Below are 22,220 nucleotides of genomic sequence, written 5' to 3' on the forward strand. Positions count from 1 at the left end.
GGTGTAACGTTTCCTAGTACGCTAAAGGTTGAAGAGAGATTTTAGCCAAGGCCTAGCGAAGTAGTCCTAGCTTGAAAACGTCCCTAAAGCTAACTGGTCCACGGTGTAGCGCTTCCTACACTATAGGTGGAAGAGATTTCTCCAAGACTCGCTATATTGAAGCTCGCAAACGTCTCTTTCGATCAGTGAACCGTTGTTCTGTGAAGGCGCCAAGCTATCTAGGCGTGGGCGTCAACGCGGGGGATCAGTTTCACTCCCCCCTTTTTAGACTGACTTTTCTCCAAAGTCAGGGAAGCGGAAGTGATGACTTCCGATCCCTTAGTGTCAAAGTGCGAATTTTGAAACAGTTTTTCGTCTAGTATATAATCATCTTAGACCTACTTTTACTTTAGTTCAAGGAATTTACAAGGAATTGAGTTAGAAACGGTCGAGGGGATAGACCATGTCAGTTTTTCGTACTTCTTTCTTCCTGACTTTTTAGCTTAGCTAAATTTAAATGAATTTGAATGGAATTTTGTACATGGAATTAAAGTATCTCTTTATTTAAATCCGCTCGTGCTATCTTTAAAATTTTAAACCCAAGGCTTAATTTCATAAAGCGCTTGAGATTACCTACAATTGTTTAAGCGCGCGCGCTAAATTTCAAAAATTGAAATAGGCTTAACGATTTTTTTTTTTTAATTTATGGTATTAGACCATGTACGGTACCGCAACTGGTTTTTCCAGCCCAAGTGCCTTATAAATCACAAAAGTATCGCCCAACTAAATATATAACAAACTATGCTTAACCTTATATATATAAGAAAAATAAAAAAAGTTGCGGAGCAATATATTTTTATAAAAAGTGCAGGCATTTTTTTTTCCCGGGCACTGTAAAGTATGTTTCTCAATTTTTAAAGTCTCTTGTTTGCCCGCGATGCAAACTTTGGCCTCAATCTGTGAAGTACGTGTAATATGAGATCATGAAAACGGGGGAAGACGATGTATACCTAAGCCTCGGTTCATGAATATTTATATTGTTGGCTTCCTGGCCTTGTTTTTCTTCATCCCCTGAAGCGACGTGAATTTTTATTGTCTAAAGCGGGCAAAGGAAATTTATACATCGCGGCTTTCATTTTATGTATCTAACGTTTCTTTGTTCTTATAGATAGGTCGCCGTCTCCTAATCCTAGCCAAGACCTAACCACATATACCTTTTTTTCTTCTTTTTAGTGGCGCCATCGAGCGTTATTCTGAATAACAAAGAAAAACCGCAAGAAATTCAAGTTAGAGAAGCGACTCGTATCACTATTTCTTGCCAAACTGACAGAAGCAAACCCAAAGCGACGCTCAAATGGTACAAAAATAGAAAAGAAATCGAACCAGACGAAGGTAAGCCTAAATAACTTCACCCAAGGTCTTCCCTGTTTCGCGCAGTGGCCAGCTTGAAATGATTCTAGCCTATTTTAGACCTTGACTGGTCGATGACAGTGTAGAAGAGCAAATTGAAAAATGTCTGCTATTTGAAACTTATATCCGTTTGACTACTTGTTTTTTGGTTTAGCGAGGGAGGATAAGACGAACCTGACCCCTTCATAAGATTCATAGTGCGTTAGGCTTAGTTTAGGTTAGGTTTAGACTAGACTAAATAGGGGGGGAGTCATTGTGCCGTTGTTTAGCCACAGGGGTTCTCCAAAGGAAAATTAGTTGACACTATTATACATCTCTTTAATGGACTGGGTAAATCGCGTGAGGATTTTGGAGAACTCAAGACTGGGAAAATATTTTCGTCCTGGGTACCCACCGACCCCTTTAAGTTGGGAACGAGGTCCAAGAACTACATTAAAGAAGAATTTTAGGCTTTGGCACTATAGCTGTGTGCCTGAAGCGTTACTGAAGACACATAAGCCTTGTTTGGCCGGAAGTTTTCTAATCCTTCTCATCTCTAAGATATCGTGTGGCTAAGAGGGAGAGAGTGTGTGTCCTTTCGTATCGTGGCGACATTCAAAAGATACGATGACGTCAGTTTATTACTCGCCGCCAAAACGACATCGCATCAATCAAGTTTCAATCCCTATTCCTTCATTTTTTCGTTGCATGTTTGATGAAAGCCGAGTGCTCTCAAACTCCGTAGTCTCCGCGGCTTAAGCAAACATAGTCTTATCTTTCACTCTCGATATCTAGCGACGACCAAACATTAGCTCGTAACTTTATAAGTAATAGAGACACCCCAAAGTCTTCTCGAACACTTAACCGGAAGTACATAGACGCGCTCTGATAACTTTTAAATATCTTTACAGAAACGAAACCATCGGAGACGACAGCGCCCGCTAGCCAATGTAGTTCTTGTTTCATTACGATCGGTACTCTATCGGTTCATCCTAAACGAGAGGATAGCGACGCCACCTATACTTGTTCGGCGCAACACCCAGCACTCAAAGCTGCCTTGGAGGCTTCCTTAACTATCAGTGTCTTGTGTGAGTACACCTACTATCTCCTAAAAATAATACCTCCAGACAGGGAAGGATTGGATACATTCCTAAGCCTAGCTTGGCTTCTTAAACAACAATGGGGCCTTCCCTTTTAAAACTATTCATTCTGGCCGTGGAGAGACGTTCGTAATTCTTTCTTAAGGTGTCACTCTATTTATAAATCACTCTTTATAGACCCGAGTCTCTTTTTACTCTCCAACGGAAGACACAAAACTTTACCTATAGGTGTAAAAAAAGCCTACAAAACAAAGGACATGTTGAAAGGGGTTTTTTTATGGGCAGGGAATGGAAGGGAGGAAGACTTCCGGTTGCGTAGGAAGTGCCGCGATAGGTTTTTAAAGTTGTCTTGTTCCTCTTATTCCTTTGATGGGGTCAATCTCTGAAAAAGTAGCCTTTGAGAAGTCGATTAAGCCTTGGTCGTATAACGAAGCGACCAACCAAGCAAGTGGCCAAGCTAGCTTCGGGATAAAATTATCGTTAAAAAGTCTTTTCATGAAATTATTCCCCTTTGGCGCGCTCCCGCAACTCCTTTTTGTCCCTGAGGTGTGCTTCACTATTCTTTACTTCCTTTTTTTTTTCTTCCTCTTCTTATTTTTTGGAAGAAGGCGCGCTGCGTTAAAGAGAGAAGGAAGCGTGTCCGCTTCTAAGGTAATCAAGCTGAGGTCGCATCGCTCGCCAGAAATCTTGACATCTCACTTACGGATTAAATCTTCATTTTCATCAGCGCGAGATTCGAGCCTCTAGGTGAAGACGAATCAGCAGCGCCGCCTTAACTCGCTTTTTCTTTTTGTTCATTTAAGAAAAGAACGTGATTGTTTGTCGGACTCGCAATTAGTTTATAATGAGCTGTTAGTGTGTCCATATGGAGTATGTCCTTCAATTATTAACTGTTAAGAACTGCCCAATTATCTAAGTTTTCATATCTTGAATTCTTCAATGTGGAGTGTTATAATGCTGGTTGTATAAGAGCCCTACTTCTTAATTTCCTTTCCAAGAATTCCAAATTCATGGGGTTTCAACTATCAGAGGTCGAGTAATTAGGATAATTTGCAGAAGGGTGGCGTTCTCTTCAAATGCAGAACCTTATTGAAAGCTGAACTTTGATACATTAGATTTGCCTATCGAATGACACTAAATACATGTCGTTTAAGCAGCAGGTTTAAGCAATCAGGGCTCTGGTAATTAAGCAGATTAGATTAGAGCCCCGATTTAGGTATATTTATAAACGAAGATTTGAAAGTGTTTTAATATTCCGAATGAATAATTGCAGCAAACTTATTATTGGTAATTCTAGATGCGCCCGATCCACCGACAATCGAAGGATATACGGAAGACGATTCCTTAAAAGTAGGAGACCAAGTCAGCCTGGTTTGCGTGTCGCGTAGCGGCAATCCACCGGCTAGATTGACCTGGTTCCGAGGCAATGCCCAAGTAGACGCCTCTTACACGACGGCCGGAAAGGTCACCTCCAATAAGTACACGTGGACGGTACGACCACGGGATAACAAATCTTTATTGAGGTGCGAAGCGTCAAACGATGTCTCCGTCAGGGCAGCCTCTACTTCCGTTCAACTTAACGTTGTCTGTAAGTAACTCGAGCGCTCATCTTGAATTTAATAGAACCAAAATGGAACTATAATTGACAAAAAATGAGGTGGTTTGTGATTCATTGCATAGCTCACTTTCTGCTATTTTTATTAGGCTTAGTTATTCGAAGTTTGTTTTTAATTTGATTACATTTTTTTTACTATTACAGACGCTCCAGCTTCGGTTCGTGTTACCGGGCCTAAAAGTGCTATTTCGGGGGAGACGGTGACCTTGACGTGTACGACGGACCCTAGCAATCCACCGGCATTAATTACTTGGTCCGTCGATGGAGGATCTGTCCTACCAGGAGACGAAATGAGTTATGGAACCGAAACTGGTTGGGTTACCGTTTCCAACTTGACAGTGACGCTTGGACGTCAGGTAGGACAAAGTTCCTTTGATATATTTTTTGAAGTACTACCATTTTGAACGGAAGTTAAGGCCTAAGTATAGTTGATATTATTTTCACCCCTGCTCCATCTCAAACAAACTTTGATGTCACTTCCCCTCGAAATCGAACTTCCGGTTTCAACTAAGGTACTGAATATGTTTAAAATTTTAAACTGTACGATTTTTAAATTAACACCTTACAATAACAAAACTTTCATTTAATTTTAATTATTGAAAGCAAATAAATAAACCGTTATTTATTTTTGCGAACCTAAAAATAGGGGACTTCGTTTTCTCCCCCCCCCCCGTCTAGAGTTTCTGTAATGTTTCTAAGCCTTAGTTTGAAATATTATTTTTAGCAACCAGATGGGTTATTTTTATCCTAAACATAACATTAGTTCAAAACAAACTAAAGGTATTTATTTTTCGCAAACCCATTTCATTTAATCCTAAAAGCGTGGTATTAACGTTACAAATACATTGAAAACACCTGATGCTTTAGGCTAACTTAATACCAAGGCCTATCTCCCCGTACGGTTAGGGTTAAAAAGATATTGGAAAATTGGAGGCCTTAAATCTGCTAGATATCAGGTATTTGGATCCAAAGACGCGAAAACGTTGTTAGAGTCCTGCACCAAACTGATTGATTTTTGGAAATTCTTCTATGAACCCTGACTTATTTCCTCGAAAACGAAGAAACAGTTTATCTAAGAGAAACTTGAGTTTATATTCATCCAAAATAAAACGGAATTCTTTGAAATACAAGTAATATATATATATATATATATATATATATATATATAAACCTTAAGTAAATAATCTCTTTAAACTATATATCCACTTTTTTTTCTTTCAAAATTTTTATTTGAGGAGAAACTTTCTTCAATTCTTTATTTTTTTCGTTTTTCTTTATATCGCGGTTCCCTTCGGGCTTTTGTACAGAAATAATAATAAAAAAAATTCTAGAAAGGGGGGGGGGGTGAAAATATCTCTTTTTGTCTGTCGTTAACCCCCCCCCCCTCCCTGCCCACATCGCCCATGGGTTGCTCCCAAAGACACTTAAGGAGGCCGTCAAGTGATGATGATAATATGCCCAAAATCATAACTAAAAAAAAATGTATATATTTATATTATTGTGTTTCAAACCTAGCTGATTTACTTAGAGGTAGGTTTGATTTGAGGTCAGTTATTTGGTACCCTTGGATAGAGGACAATTAGGACAGTAACAGTCCTTGAGGCGTTTCCCCTTATTGTTTATACCTCTAAAGTTATAAAGCCCCAAATTCAGGGTCTACTTTCTGGATGAAGTTTAGAAGTTTATTTAATCGAACTCTAATGTGATTTTGGGTCAATTATTTGTTACCCTTTATATAGAGTACAATCAGCATTTCGCTTTAGCTTATAAATTACCAGAATTATGACTACCCAAAATTGGTGGTCTACTATCTTACCAGTTTTTAAACTGATTTAATAGAACCAAGAAGTGATATCTGGTTTTATAGGAAGAAGGTATAAATTCGCCACATTTCCAGCTTTATCTCCAGTCTAAACGTAGGTCCGGAGTTAATCCCCGCCTCTAAATTACAACCAGCATCTCATTGGTTCTTGAAAATTCAGGTTACAGTCATATTTTCCGACTGAGGAGAGTGTAGCGAAATAGCCCGGCCTCCTTTTACGTCCCCCCTTGTATTTTGAAAGGGGGACTGGGACTATGGCCTTGCGCGAATATTTAGGAAACTTATACCTTCTCCCTAGTAAACTAGATATCACTTCTTGATAGAATTCTATGCCTATAGTTGACTTATATATAGTCCAAGTATATCGCATTTTCAGAGGGTTTTAGTAGAAGCATCGCGATTAAATGAGTTATTTTAATTTAAAATTGGCGTTGAGGTCACTTCTTTCTTATTAAACGTGTATAACACGATAGCATCTAAGAAATGCGAAAGCAAAAGTATAACTAGAGTCCATTATCTATAGAAATTGAAGCTAGTTGTTTATCAAAAATATATATTTCTTTCCTTTGCTTTTGAAAAGGAATTGCTGAAAAGTTTTTGGACGGGAGTTTTTCCCTCTTTTTCTTTGCTTTTTAAATAAAAGTGTATAAGGCGTTAGATTCGGGCTAGCCTAAAAATGAATTTATCAAAACAACATTGACACACAGCGCCCATTGGCCTGGCTTGGCCTCTCTTATACTTCGGGAAGCACTCTCCAAAATAAGCAAGGGGTCACTCAGTCCAAGGCAAACCCAACCCCAACCCCAAAACAAACCCCTTTTTATTTATCGGTTTGGTTTCAAGGAGTTCTCGGATAACTTGATGCAGTACCTGGTAAAGTCAGGTCAGGGATTTTGGAAATGGGTTTTCACTGAGATGACAAGGGAGTTTTAAAATGGGTTCAAATGTCAGGGAGTTTCGTATTGCGTCAGTAAATGCTCTTATAGTAGTAATTGTATATCATGGTAGTACTGGTCATTTTTAAATACAACATTCTGATTTATTATAAATAAACGTTTGAAACCTGGTCAGGAAAATAGACTTTAGACCGTCAGGGAAAACCTGAAAGAATCAGGGATTTTAAAATTATCCAAAATTGTCAGTACAGTGTCTTCCAAAAATTGTGGTTTTGAGTCAAAAATGTTCAGTGACATTTTGTCCAAAGGGCTATCGTTTACCAGTTATGATTAGAGTGTTTTACGGATGACCCCTTATTGAAATTAGCATTGTCTGTTCAGTTTATTACTTAAATTTAATTGGTGGTCCTTAAAACACTTAAATCATTACTTATTTAGGGATGTCCCTAATGGCAAAATGCCATGGAACATTTTCAAACCCTTGCTTGAAAAAAGTTATAAATTTATTTCGACGGAAACAGAACTTTGTTAAACGCGAAACTTCAATTTATCCCATGCAAATTTCAGTAGGAATCGTAGATGGGGAAAAGTTGCTAATTCATTAAAACAATCCTCTTGGTAAATTGCCATACTTACAGGCTACAGCAACCTAAAACTGCAGCAAGTATATCCCTTTAACCTCGAATGACCTCTCTCTCCCTCTCTATCATTCCCTTGATGCGTTGTACTGTGATGGTAAAAAATCTATAATTTATAATTATAATTTAGCCCAAAATAACTCTTAGCGCGCGCCTGTATATAGCCACTAATGACACATTCTCTCGTAGTAACCATACCTGTATCCTTGGTAAAAATTTACACACCATTTAGTATTCCGCAGTAGCGACGAGACCTTTCTGTGTGGAGCTCACCTGTACGTGATTTTTACCGCCATTTCTTGTATAGTTTCCCGCCAATACGCCACTATGCTTTTCTCCTCGAGAGTTAACTCTGTTTACTTAAGGACCCAAAGGGGGGAGGGAAGCGCCATGGGACTTTCATCCCCCCTCTCTCCAAAAAGGCAAGCAAACTCGAATCTTTCGAAAAACTTACTCAATATTGCCTCATTTCTAATTCTACAGTCAAGAATCTTATAAAAAATTTACTCGATGATTTTAAACATGGATTCGAATTATTTCGAATCGGATTTTATTACTACGTTTGTGTCATGATTGTTTTAGTGCTCCCCATATTTTTAGTATAGTTAGAAAGTTGAGAAGTAGTCCTAGGCTATAACACCTTCAAAGGATTTTCCTTTATCTCTTATTTAACCAGAGTTCTGACGTTTCGTTGGTATATTGATGCTATGTTTTGCTAATTTGCTTTATTACTCGATTTCTAATTGTTGTAACTCCGTGTAGTTAGTATCCTTAGAAAGGGTAGAAGTGGGGCTGTAACATATCCAAAGCATATCTCCTTGTCTCTTTCAGAACCAGAGTTCTGACGTCCCAAAAAGGTATGTCAATAAGAATTCGAGAGAGATAATTTTTTTTGCAAATTTGCAAAGTTATTGGAGTTCTGCTTATTCTAACCCTAAGTATTTATAGTATTGGTATGTTGAGAACGCTACCTTTTTAACTAATTTCCTTAATTACTCGAGCCTTGATTGCTATAACTACAAGTATTTAGTATCCTTGGAAAGAGCGGGCGGAAGTAGACCATACTCAAAGGACTTCCTCGGTATCTCTTATTTCTTGTTCCATACCTTAATAGTCTTAGAATTTAGTAGTTGATAGAAAAATCCTATGTAAATGACTTTCCTGATTGGTGGCAACTCGTTCGAAAACGGTGTTTGGCAAGAACCTACAAACTAGCTTTTTTTTATCAGTTTCTTTTAAGCAATGAAGATGCGCTAGCTACGACTCATGTATTTTTTTTTTTTTGAGACTTCTCTTTAGCTAACCCGATTGAAAATCGAGCGAAGGACCGGGTTAGCTCGGTGTTACTCGAGCGCACTAAAAACCTGATTTCCACCACGACGCTAATTGGAATCTTGACTTGTCATGGAAAGCCAAAAAAAAAAAAAATCTAACATCATTGCAAAACTTATTTTTTCATTTGCTCTTTTTTTTCAATTTCATTCCTTGATAACTAGAAACTTACAAAAAACATATTTTTTTTATTTTATCAAAAGTAGTCTGAATTGAATTGAATTAATTGAGAATTAATAATAGGAGTAGAAACACGTCATCCCGTTGGTTTAAAGAAAGGTTTCTGTTGGTTGGTTTAATGAAGACAGAGAGGTTCTACTAGCCACTCCTCTTTGTGTAATTCTGCAACAAACTTAAGAGCCAGAAATACTTAATTTTTTTTCCAATCCCATGATTATATTATACGGTATGCACGTATTTTTGTGGTATATCAAGGTCACTTGAATGCGTTGAAGTAGGCGCGCGTAGGGGGGAAGTAAATAATGCATTCCCCTAAGCTCACTACATCTTTTCTGGTCCTTTTTGTAAAATTAAGTCCACTGTAAAACCGCCCTGGAACTCGTCCCCTATTTTTTGTCTTCTCGGATCCGTTGAAGTAGAAAAGTGGATTTTTAGGGGTAAAGGATGAAAATACCTATACGTTCGATCAATGTCTCTATGCAGTTGACGTATAGGTCTATCAGGGTTAGAGTCATTAGAGCCCAGTGACACTGTGATCTCGATAGACTATTTCGACGGTAATCTAGTCGCCTGTATCAATCAAAGTTAGGTAAGGCTGCTACGAAGCCGACAATCGAGTTAAATCGAAAAACCCTATAGTGTTTTAAAGGGAGATCTTCAATCCCTTTTTCAACTTGAAAATGCACTAAATGCTAAGCCTTTGCGCCTATTTTTAGATAAGAGTTTAGGGTTAACTTTGCCAAGGAAAAGAGCGTGGAGTTAGTTTGCAATGTTCGTTCAACTAGAAAAGGACCGTTTATTTCAAACAGCAATTGCCATGTGCTGACATCTCAATTCTCTTAAATTTCTCCTATCTCTTTCTCTGTTTCTTAAAATTAGGTTTAGGACCACCTTCTGGGCCTTGGTCATACCCGAAATCCGAAAAAAACGTGTACAAGAACGTCTAGACATTAGATTTTTCAGGCGCGATGGAATTGCACGTGTTTTAATATTTTTATATTTCAATTTAGGCTTAACATATTCAAGTTCTATTGAAATTAAAACTTGTCTACAGACAGATGTCGCTAGGAGTGAATTTCTTAAATACTCTATTATTTTTCTACAATAATATTATGTTAGGTTCGCTTCAATCAATACGACAACGCGTTAAAACTAACTTCAATTATCAGATTGTGAGAAGAAAAAAAGGCGGTTGTTTTTTTCTCTTTCAGGAAATCCAATTTTATCTCTTGATTTCACCTCGCTTCCTCTACCTTTCCAGAGCCACTTTTTCAGTTTTTTTTTATGGCCTTAGGTAGGATCGGAAACTGATTCAAAATAGGTCTCGGTGCAACTCAATTTTAATACGGTGTATCCAACTTGTTATAAATATAAGTTTTATCTCGTATTGATAGTAGTTTTCTTATTTCACGCATGAATTCTTCGGTTGGGGGTGGGGGTTGGGACTCCCTATTTTCCAGTACGGGGGTTTTAGGACCTCCCTGGTATCTCGTCCCCATTGACTCTAATTTTTGTCAAAACATAAAGACGTATCTATGATTCGTTGTAAAACAGAACCCCTTCAAAGAAAAAAAAACGAAAGAAAATTCGAGTTACAAACAGCAATAAAGATTGCGAACCCTCGAAACTGCATAAACAGTTTTAGTATAAAACTGAAGCTGCATTGTTTCTGCCTTTCATCATAGTGATACCCAAGATAAGTGGAACTATAGCCTAGTCTTCACATCGAAATGGTCTCTCTTGAACCTTTTCGGTGGATGATAAGAAGAGGTTGTTCTACGATACACAATTTTTTGTACACCCAAAGTAATAAATGGGATAGCTACGTGCTTCTAGAGAATTACTCCATTCATGCTCAGTTCTCTTTGTGTAAAAACAGAAAAAACAAAAGTTATTTTATGTTATTTTTTTTAGTATTTTACCCTTGTTGAGAAATACAAGGCGTTCCCCTCTTTTATTTTATGTTTAGGGTTTTGTAGCTCTCAATGTTTCTTGGGAAATATACTCGGTTTTTGTTAGAATCAGGAATATATATACAGCAAGGCCTAGAATAAGTAAAAGACAATATCCCAGTTTTGTAGTGATATCTTTATCATAGCGTATAGTTAAGTTGTTAAGGATATGATGGGACCCCATCATCTCCTGGTTCTAGGGCTTCCTCTCAAGGGGGTTTCCGAACCTAGCGACCAGTCTATCAAGAATTATTCCTTCCTCCTTCTCCTTGTCCAACTTCCCATTTTTATTTGGTTTGTGTTTAGTCCAAACGAAAGTATATTAAAAAAAAATCCGAGGAGGGAACCACTCGTGGTGTAATCAGACCTAAAAATGAGAGTATCTTTATTATGACCATAAAACATTTTCCACTCAAAATCGCCCATATAACACAACCCACCTTTTTGAAATATCCTGGATATATTTGAGAAATTCATTTGTTTGGTTACCCGCCCCTTGACAACCAAGTGGAGTCTGTGTTTTAAATGCAACTTGTACTTTCTTGAAAATCTTCTTTATATATATTTTATCCCGATGTTTAATGAAGAGGAACACGGCACCCTTTCGTCTGCTTCAATAACTTTTATTACTCCACCATCCTCCCAAATCTTTATTTCAGTTAAGCCTAACTAAGGTTATAGGCCTAAAAAGAAAAACAACACTCACTCGAAAGTACACTGTTCCGAAAACTAATCACGTATTGTTTTAAAACGTTATCCGGAAATTGCCTAATATCGTGTCATGTACTTGAGTTGTTAATTATTTGACTTCGGAAACAATGGAGTAATAAACTAGTAGGAAATGAGAGAGAGGGAGAGGTATATAGACCTAGTCTTAATTGAAAAATTCAATTTGAATTACATTTTAGAGAGCGAGCGAGAGAGAGAGAGAGATTGAAAGCACTTTTATTTACTCTTGACGTGATTTTGACATATATCGTTTTCGATTACCAGAATCATTTCCCGGAAAGCGGATGAAGGAAGTAAAAATATAATCTTTCGAGGCTTTTCTTTATATCTACTTCCTCTTTTTCCTGACTGGAAGTGATTGTACGCCCACGTATAGTACTCTAAATTATTTTTTGTTTCGATTTCTAATTCATTTTAGTTTTATCAAAAATAAGCCATTCGAAGGTAGGGTACCACGAACTTTGTATTTTAGTAATTGTTAATTAGTTCAGGGAAATGTGAATTAATTACTTCCCTCCCCACTCGCCTACTTTGAAATTTGGAATGACCTTGATAAACCAGAAAAAAAGTATATCCTCATTAATGTCAACACGGCGCATGCGCGGCTAGCTTTAAACAGTAAATTAAATTTAGAGTGACCTTGAACATTCAAATCTCTCCTTGCTCGTGCGTGCTCCGGATTTGCATGGTGTAGAGTTTGTTTACGATAGAGAATTTCCTGGCAACTTACACGTGTGTTAATCGACTTATGTCGTAGAAGTTGGGTTGCGCCTACTGTGAATGACGTCAGTTGGTTGGCTGGTGGGTGCCATCAGGGAGAGTTTGACCCCTTGAAGAAAAATTCTTCTTTTTGACTTTGGCCTTAATTTGACAAAACTGTAGCGAGAGATTTCGGGTTGGGGACAAAAGAAGGCTGTCTATTACCTCCCCCTTCCTGGTTCTTTTACAAAAGAAGACCTCTGAACCTTTCATTAAGAGTGGCAAGGCTTAGGAGGTTCATGTACCCCTCCCACGATCGAATGGCTTTCCTGACTCGCGAGAAAAATAGGGTACCAGTGATGGCCGTCATAAATTTGGAGACACTATAGCGTCGTTGTCCCTCCTCGATAGTGCATACCATCCCTGGTTTTGCTGGAATTGTCCTCGCCTGTCCAAGATAATTTACAAGACACACTATTCTCTACTTACCCTGTCTTCAGACTTTGTTCTTAGCGTCTTCTGATAATACCAATACTTAACTCGGGTTATACCCTGAAGGCTGTTGACCCTGAAACTACCGAGTTAAATGTCTATGCCTAATTCTACAACAATATAAATGTGGAAAAGGTCCTTAATTGTTACTTTAACATAGTAGGAATAGTATACTGATCTAAAACGTATCGTAATGATTTTTTTAAAGGAGTTTCTTGGCATTTTTGTTAACTTAAATTTAGAATATATTATAGTCTATTTGTTATTAGACGCCATTTCATGTTTTCAAGATGGTAATAATAACGGATAGTGAAAAATCATTCTTGGTGTGTCCTTAAAAACTAGTGTTTAGTTTCCTCAGATAACCATCGATTACCTTTCAGTTAGAACTGACATAGACTAGGTCATAGTTTTTTTTCAAATGCCCGATAAGAAGGGGCTATAGGTTTGAGGTTCTACAACCACTTTAAGCCTTGGTCTAATAATCTATCCCTATCGTGTAGCGTTGACGGTTATTTGAGCTTTTGTATTTATACCTACCGTTGAGAATTACGGAGCTATTTTCGGTTGCTTTATACCACCTTATTACACTTTACTTTACCCGTACCCTAACCCTAAGAAGCGCTAAGCCTTGTCGGCTTTTTTTCCCTTTTGGGGGGAAGTTTACGTTAAGTTAAGTTATAAAAGTTGCACTTCGATCAACGGTAGCCCTTTTGAAGATTTAGGGGGTAAAGCGCCTTAGAAACTGCTTCCATAAATCGCCTGGCGTTCTCTAACCTTTCCCGTCGAGTCGGATACTTCTGGAATACGGTTCGATTACCCTTTCATGTTAGTCGTTATGAAATGAAACTATCCAACCTCTCGCTAGGTATGGTAGCTAAAACTGAAAGTAACGTAAATCAACAGTCTTTGTATATCGAGTACTTCGATCACGCTACTTTCTACCTTTGAACTATTTTCTAAAGTAGCTATTGTCAAAGGGTGGTTTTAAACTAGCTTTACTTGAAGAATAAAATACCCTATCAAAATCTCCGATATTTTTATTTACAACAACAAAAACTAGATCTTACTATTGAAACAACTTACAAGAAGTTTTTTTTTCGCTTCCAAGTCACTCAAACACTACACTCTAGTTCAATCCTCAAATATGCTAGGTATTGCTAAAAGAAAAACTATACCCTATAATGTTCTCTGTTTTTTTCAAATGTTGCATTTGTATATCATCTGTAGTAGTTGAAACGAACCTTATGTTGAATATAATCATAAGGCTATCATACTCTTCATAAGTATAGGCCGAAAGGTTCTTTGAGCGTATCCTCCTTCAGGATTTACTACAAACAGATAGCATAGCCTACTACGTTCTCTATCTCTACCCGTAACTCGACGTCTGGACCCCTTTTCTTAGTTCTGAAAGCAAATATGGGCTGTGGTCTAGTTCAAACAAATGCCACTAGATGCTCCCATAGTCGAGGGGTGGTGTTGACAGGTGCGCTTCGCGTTTAGAAGACTAGCCAGCATGATAGGGGCACCAAATGAAGGAGCCATACTTATGCGTTATTGGATTATGATATTATATAGCCTTATTTACCTTCAGGTCAGAGCCTGGATTTCGTATCGTGTTTGAAGAGCATATGGCAAACACGGACACCGAGGGAGGAAGAAAGGGAGGGCGAGAAAAAGCAAGCGCAATTGCAAGCACGTAATGAACAAAAGCGGCGGTCGTTTTTTGATTTTGTAAGATCGTGAGAACTCGTAGGGCACGCCAATGAATTTTCGTTTTCTCCGATAGAAGTTCTTTACCAAAAGCTTTATTCAATGAATCGAAAACGCTTTCTTTCGTGATAAGACTCAATCACTTTTGCCAAAGGAATGCGATGCAATTCCAAGAGTCAAGAGAGACCATTTTGATAAGGCGAACATTCTAATATATAAAACCCTGTTCTTCCTCAATACCGACCATATTCGTAAAGCACGTGACTTAATTTTCGCGAGAAACAATTTACGTTAAAGCGCGCGGAGTTTCAAAATTCAAAAACCAAGGCTTAACAAATATTTCAAAACAATGACAAGGCTTAACATTGCTGCTAATGCAACCAGCAACTGGTCTATTCTTCCACGAAAGACGTAAAGTTACTATAGCCCCTCTAGCTGCAACAAACTGTTAGAGCGCTTTAAATTTCAAAATTCAAACCAAGGCTTAACAGCAACAATGTTATTATTATTATTCTTTTTTGGAAGATACTGAATACTCGAGCTTCTGCAACAAACATTCAGTTTCTTTCTTAATGGTATACCATTGGTGTTACGTATATAGTTAGTTGTTAGAAAAATAGGATGAGAGAGTGGGGGGCGTGGAATGATTTGAAGCGTTAGGCTTAGCTCTAGAAGCTGAACTATAGTCGAAATTTGATGGATTATGACTGTACCCCTTTCAGTATTCTAGAGGTTCTGGTGTAATGGGGCGACTGGTGGCCGCTAGAGGCAAGGAGGGTTAACTAATCGATTAAAGCTGGCCCACTCTCTCTCTCTCTCTCTCTCTCTCTCTCTCTCTCTCTCTCTCTCTCTCTCTCTCTCTCTCTCTCTCTCTCTCTCTCTCTCTCTCTCTCTCTTTTGCTGTAAAATCTCTGCTTTCCCGATTCCTTGTCCCTGTCCTGTCCCTATTCCCTCATTTTGCCAGTAACGCTAATTATCAGTGACATCTACAACTCGATTAACAGGGCCGCCAGCCAAGGATAAAAAGAAAGAAATATTTTAGAGTAAAGGCATGGACTTTGTAGTTCTTAAAGCGGATCGGTAAAGAAATCATTTTGTGACCCAAGCTTATTTGCCCCTCGCGTCCAATTTTAAGCAGTGATTGCTTTGAAATTTAGGTAACCTTGATATACCAGCAAAAATACAGATCATCAGCTTACTTCTCCCCCAACATACTTTGAAATTTCAAGTAACCTTGATGTACCAGTAAATGGTTCAGTGATTTTTGTTCAAATTACCTCACGTCGCTACCAACCAATGATATTACAGTTAGGAAGACGTCAGAATTATGTCGCTTGACTGATAGCTCTCAAGCCCGGCCCACAAAACCCGCATAGATATTAACATGAGAGGTATGAGGGCACAAATGATTCCTCTCTATAATTTTAAATAATAATAATAAAGATTGGGCATTCATTGTTTGTTTCTAACGCTGACCCTTTTCAAAATAGGTTTAAGTATGGCTGGGATGTGTGCGGGAGAATTTAAATACCCAACCCCGTTTCGCGGAACGCACTCGCATTGCTTATTTTGCTCCCTTAATATTTCGGCAAAACAGCTAGGCATATTATATTTTCTTTCCTTGTGTTCTCAAGGCTCTAACTCTCCTTTTATCAACTTCAACTTGTATTGACAGTGCGTTCAAAGCCTCTGAGCGGTTTTGATGTAGGCGTTGCCCTTGCTTCAAACCTGACCTGATTACGTATGGTACCTGCACTTTAATCCGGTTTATTTTCCTTTTTACTTTTTGGTTGCTTGAAAACTTTTGCAGAGAAATTTTCTTGTTTTGATTTTATTTTAAATTTTGAGAACGAGAAAATATAAATGTAATTTCATTGCAAATTAGGCCTAATTTCTAATAATAAATAGGCCTTTATTGTTCTGGATTCTGGAAGGTTATTTTAATATAATTATAACTAATATGATAACAATAAGTTATGGCACACGAAATTACTAACTCGTAATTCTGAAGCAAATTAGGTTTAATTTTGTATAATAAATAGGCCTTTATTATCATGGATTCTGGTAGGTTATTTTAATATAATTATAAGTAATAGGGTAACAATAAGTGAGACACTCCAAATTACAAAGTCGTAATTCTGAATTTAGAAATAAATGGTTTGTTCTCGTGATCATGGGTGAAGAGTAGCAATTCTAAAACCATAATATTTTATTCCTTGGAGGGTGTTTATTCCAATTGACTCTACCTTGAATTGATTGATAAGAAATTGATTATTAACAGAAGTGAGATGAGACTAGAAGTGAAGGGCTCTAGCATTGATAGTAGATCCTGGCACTAGTGAACAAATTTGAGGATTTTATGCCGCTTCAATCGCGCCTACACTCGAGAGAAAAAATTCGGTCGAGTTCCAAAAACATTTCCTACCCCCTTCCCCTCAACCTAAAGCGGCCGAACACGGACGCGGGTGCTTGAATCTAGTTCGGCCGGCTACCACCGCGAGCTTCTCACGTTTTGGAGGGAAAATTCAGAAACGGCTGCTAGAGGGCCAACTGTTCTTGTGTTATCAAGAATATTCACTTTCGCCGTGTGAAGAATTTGGTTAGCTCAGTACTTCTGGTCTCATCTCACTTCTGTTATTAGTTATCAAGTTGGCTTAGTGAAAATCATATTTGCAAACGAGCTATTAACATTTGAGAGTCTCATACTTATCATTGTAACATTACTTATGATATAATTTCCAAGTATCGAAAAATTATTAAATTAAATTCAACCTCAACGTAGAAAAATTTGAGGAATTTTTCGATTTTAATTATTAATCAATGACTGTATGTAAAAGGGACGGAACACGCTGAGAAGGATGGGAAAATATGTTCCAAAGGGAAATAGGTACAGAAATGTTAAAATTCTCCTGCAGGAAGAGGGAGGGAGGAGTAGAGGGGTAAAATGAAAAATAACTCGAGGATGAAAATTCTGAACAAGAATTATCCATCTCCTTTGAACAAAGCCTGACTGGGCCCTATATACTACCGAAATTCCTGTCGATTGATAAAGTTCAACAGTTTTCTAGGCTTCTTTCTTATATATATCTATCTTACCTTATCAATTTTCCAAACCTATCTTATATATATATATATATATAGAAGAAAAACGTATATACACTTTTATTATAGTTAGTTTAAGCATGGACTTTGTATTTCTAAAAGGGGACACGAAAACAGCGAGCACTTGGCATCATATGCTTTCCTCGCTCGTGCTTCTCCATCACGTGATATAGCTCTCAATTGTTAAAACGCGCGAAATTTTAAAATGAGAAAATTCAAAAACAAAGGCTTAATTCTCACAAAGCACGTGAAATTCATAAAATAAAAAAAAGTAAAATTCTAAAACCAAGGCTTAACAAATCTTTCAAATAGAACTCGTTGTATTATCCGCAACTGGCTTTTCTAGTAGGAGTTTATAAGATCCATGGTTTATCAATTTTAACGCTATCGTTTTCATAGGTGGAAGTAAATCGGAAATGGATGTTTTTCACTCTCACTTTAAAAATTGATTTCCGATTTCTAGGGCCTGGGGTATAAAAGAAAAACACACACTCGCTTCAAGCAAGAGCAATGTTTGAAATTTTTTAAACTTTCACTATTGCTCGGGTTTTTTTATATATAAACAACTATAAGAAATAAAGCTCAAGAAATATTTACAAAGGAAAAACCTTTAACTTTATGGAGCTGCAAAGATCGCCTAGAAAAATGTTTCTTCTTCATAATCTGTCTTCGTCTAAGGAAAGCCCAAGAATGGGGGCTAGTACCCCAGAGAGAAAGGGCGGGGAGAGGGTAAGAGATAGGAAAATCAAATTGGGGGACAGTCAGTCCCGTTTACTCCTGTTACTGCATTCCTTAAAGGACAAGTCTAACTTTTTAACTACAATTAAATGAAACAGGGGATACTTTTATCTTTAAAATAAAACAAGTTTCGTTAAAATCGGTTAAGATTTCACCAGGTTACAAATTTTTAAAATTAAATTATTTCAAAATGCGGTTCACCAACAAATCTACTGTGGTATTCGAAATGCGCGGGAATTATCATCTTTCCCGCCTTACGCGTCATAATGACGTAAGACATTGACTTGCACGCGAGTCAGCGCGAGCTCTTTCTGGTTGGTCTACAGTTTGAAATACGCATTTCCAATCGGCATGATACAGTGTCGCGATTTTAAAACAAAATAATTAAATGTTGGTTTTGATCCGCGCCACACTGCATACAAACATATCCTGAAGGGACATAGAATCCGAGGACATAGTGTCGCGTCAAAAGGCGTAGTTATGGGTACCGCCACGGCCTACTAGCAGCGCGTAAACGAACCATACACTTCATATTTTGGCGGTATATGTCGCATGCACTCTCTTCAATCGTTTCTCTCAGTGCATGCTATACACTACGATATGCTCCGTCAACCCGTTCTGGCTAACCCCTTTTCCCCCCAAAACTCGCTCTTAACTTATATACGTTTATGACTGTAAGTTATACCCAGTGAAAGTAGCGTAGACGTTCTCTCCGAAACACAATGTATACTGCGTGTAGACTTATTAATGCTGGTAATAATAAGCTTATGTATTCTAGGAGAGAGAAAAAAAATCGTTATTACTCCTTTAGTAGAATATAAAAGAAAGATCTTTATTATAAGTTCATGGTAAAGCGAAGTCGACTATTTCAGAGTTAGTTGTAAGCGCTATTCACATCTATTGTCGTATAATATATTTCTTCCGCGCAGTACCAAGTTTTTTACTTCAAAGGATATCTATGCAAGGAGCAGTTGACTGGTTGTTAGGGGACAGAGGACATTAGGGGTATATACTAAAATCGTTTTTGCACAGCTGAGTGACGGTGAGACCATGCATGGACTCTTAGTAGTTCTAATAAATAGGACCAGAATTGTTGTTCGCGACCCGACCATATGCAGTCAGCTTAGAACAATCCATTAATTACTTGCGTGAACCGCCATCTTGGGTTATTTTCCTGGTGCCAAGAGACAACGCCAGACTAAGCCCAAGGGAGGCTAGTCGACTCTAGCTGCCTCTAGCGGTGCTTCTTAGTGCCAGGGAAATAACCCAAGTCGGTAACCCGTCCGTGTTTCGTAAATTGCTTCACTGCTGCGATGCGTACCGTTATCATGTATTTTTGGTATTGTAAGAAATCAGCCCGTTTTCCTATCCCTTATGGGGTGTTATAAGATCCATGGATCGACTCATACTTTTTTTATACGTTACTAAAAGAAAAAATAGGCGTGGTTGTGTCTTTCGTAACCATATAACTCATGAAGCAGTAACTGGAACGAACAGGAGTTTTCAAAAACAGACGCCCAATAGGTGGGGGTGATGCTTTCTGGAACTGTTAATTACACTATCCTTCCTGGGGGTCACTGGTTTTTTTTCTAGGTGCCAGTTGGACAGACTAACCAACTAACTACTTTGGACCTTCCCTCGTCGCGTCAGAAATGGGAGTAGACATGGGTGTGTGTGTGAAGTAACCATAATTGTTGTCACAAGGTAATAATTAAACTTCAAGGAACCAGTTATTCACTATTATAGGAAAACTGGCATCAAATTAACACAGATCCTTTTTGTTTGCGTTCATTCCACCATTTTGTAAGATGGCGTAGGACATATTCATTGTGAGACGCTAGTTAGTAACCCTTTAACTTGTTTCGCTTTAATGTATGGTCCCGAATAAATTGCCTTCTCCCTTAATAAATAGTAAATTAGGTTTAATTTAATTTTAATCCGTCTCGAATCTGGTTCCCTCCCTCCCTCCTTTCCTTGTTTATAGATGCAAAGTTGCACTTGCCAGAATTGATTGCAATTTTCGCAAACTGAATACAATCTCGTTGGAAAATTTGGAAACGCGCTCTCTACGCTCTACGAGTTTCCCCAGATACGATTTCCGCTTGGTCGAACCCCCGAATCGCGCTATATACTCCGCCGTTCTTTGTATTCTTCCATCCCCCCGCAATTGTCAATTGCAATTAATATTATTCTTGCCGTACGATTGACCGTCACGCCAATTCCGCAATTAATTATAAACGGTAACTGTTTGTTTATCTATTCTGAAAATTTTGATTCCAGGCTAGCACGAGTTAATGTCCAAAATTGATTTTGTGACGACTAAAGTAAAGAGAATACGAAGCCTTATTCCCATTAGAAACGACAAAACACTTGCCTTCATTCTTGAAACATTTTTCAGCACTTAAAGATACGAAAATAATTCAACATTTTTTACGCTTTTTTAATTGGTTTTTTTTAAATTTTACTACTTCGTAAAAAAAACTTGGGGAAGAATTGTGGCATTGTTTCTATACCTTTCACTGTTACTTTAAAGGAATGTTTCGCTGATAACTTACATCATAATATTATCTTCAATTTGAATCTATTAGCTTTTGTCCTCGTTATACTCGAGAATCTTGTTTAATCAAGCGAATTAACGAGTTGTAAAGATTACTACAGGCTATCCGAGGGGCCATTCACTCAAGTGTACCAAACTGTACCTTTACTAAATGAAAGTATACGCTTATATCCTTTAAAAGCTCAACCCTTGGAAGAGACTTAGAAAGAAGTGTTAAACCCCTCGAAATGGTCTTGGGTTGATGACTTGACCTTAGCAGGCGATCGAGGAAATTATTGGTTGTACAAGTTTTAAGAGATGATTTACTATAGAATCCTTCGGCCATCAATTGGTTGCTGGCAAACCGCCAATAAGGTAAGGTAGCCTAATACGTCATACTCAAACAACTGACCGCTCGTCGTCGAGACGCGATGCGTCTCTCTAGGTCCACTGAAAGTAATTATATCGCGTGTCCCACTCCTTCTAAATCTAAAAGATCCTAGACTTAATTAATTGATATATAAGTAATCTTTGAGATATTTATACTTTAGGGAGCTTAAATTCTTTAATGGTAGTACGAAAGCCACGCCTACAGCTATAAAGTGTACTCAATCTTTTCTCCTCTTTCTTTTACAGGAACCGGAAGTGAAGACTTTTACGTGCGAGACGGAAACGCCTCCCTTTCCGCACGCTGTCACTGAAACTGCTAAGATGACCGTTTACAGTGAGTACAATTTTTCAATATAATTATCCTGAGTCTCGACACTTTACACCCCCTCCCCCTTGGCAAAACCCATCATGCATTGCGAGAAGCAACCATGTTTTTAGTCGCGAGGAAATTTGTGTTTGTGAAACACTTACAATAAGTCGCTCAAAATCGGCCAAAAGTGCCCGCTGTACATTTTTTTGGAATACCCTAAATAGGCTAAATATTTTTGTATCGACGTAGAAATCACCCAATATTCCCATCCTTTTTTAGGATTATTTATAAGATCCATAATTATATAATATCATAAGTTCATGAGGTATGTTCCATAAGTTTGTCACTGGTTACAAACTGGAGCTTGTCATGAAGTGAGTGAGTGAGGTCATAGATTCAGGGTAAAGCGAAGACGCCTGGTGAGGCGCTGCTGTCAAAGGCTAAGTAATACAGACTAAATAGGACCTAGATGGAAGTCCTGCAAAATTAACCACCGAGTGTTGGACTTCAATTCTCTCTTGTCGTTCTCCCTCGAACTAGCTTGAGCTGTAAGTCTCTCAGCATTACGAAGTATAGAAAGTATCATACTTATGGAAGGAACATATCTT

General features: G+C 38.0%; 1 protein-coding gene across 14 annotated transcripts in view; it reads left to right on the top strand.

Annotated features, from left to right (window-relative positions):
• The window catches only part of LOC149673433 (nephrin-like), a 193,278-nt gene that overhangs the window by 141,889 nt on the left and 29,169 nt on the right, over positions 1 to 22,220 (top strand). For all 14 annotated transcript variants that reach the window (XR_016366853.1, XR_016366852.1, XR_016366851.1 and 11 more), the window contains 5 exons: positions 1,213 to 1,371; positions 2,280 to 2,456; positions 3,766 to 4,056; positions 4,228 to 4,439; positions 21,549 to 21,636. Coding sequence is in view for 10 of the 14 variants with exons in the window: in XM_089838972.1 (XP_089695098.1) it covers positions 1,213 to 1,371; positions 2,280 to 2,456; positions 3,766 to 4,056; positions 4,228 to 4,439; positions 21,549 to 21,636 (927 nt within the window). In the remaining 4 variants the exon portion in view is untranslated. The remainder of the gene's footprint in view (positions 1 to 1,212; positions 1,372 to 2,279; positions 2,457 to 3,765; positions 4,057 to 4,227; positions 4,440 to 21,548; positions 21,637 to 22,220) is intronic.

This window comes from Phalangium opilio, unplaced genomic scaffold (assembly GCF_054372755.1).
Source record: "Phalangium opilio isolate 3A_F unplaced genomic scaffold, DU_Popi_V2 ptg000048l_1, whole genome shotgun sequence".
Taxonomy (NCBI): domain Eukaryota; kingdom Metazoa; phylum Arthropoda; class Arachnida; order Opiliones; family Phalangiidae; genus Phalangium; species Phalangium opilio.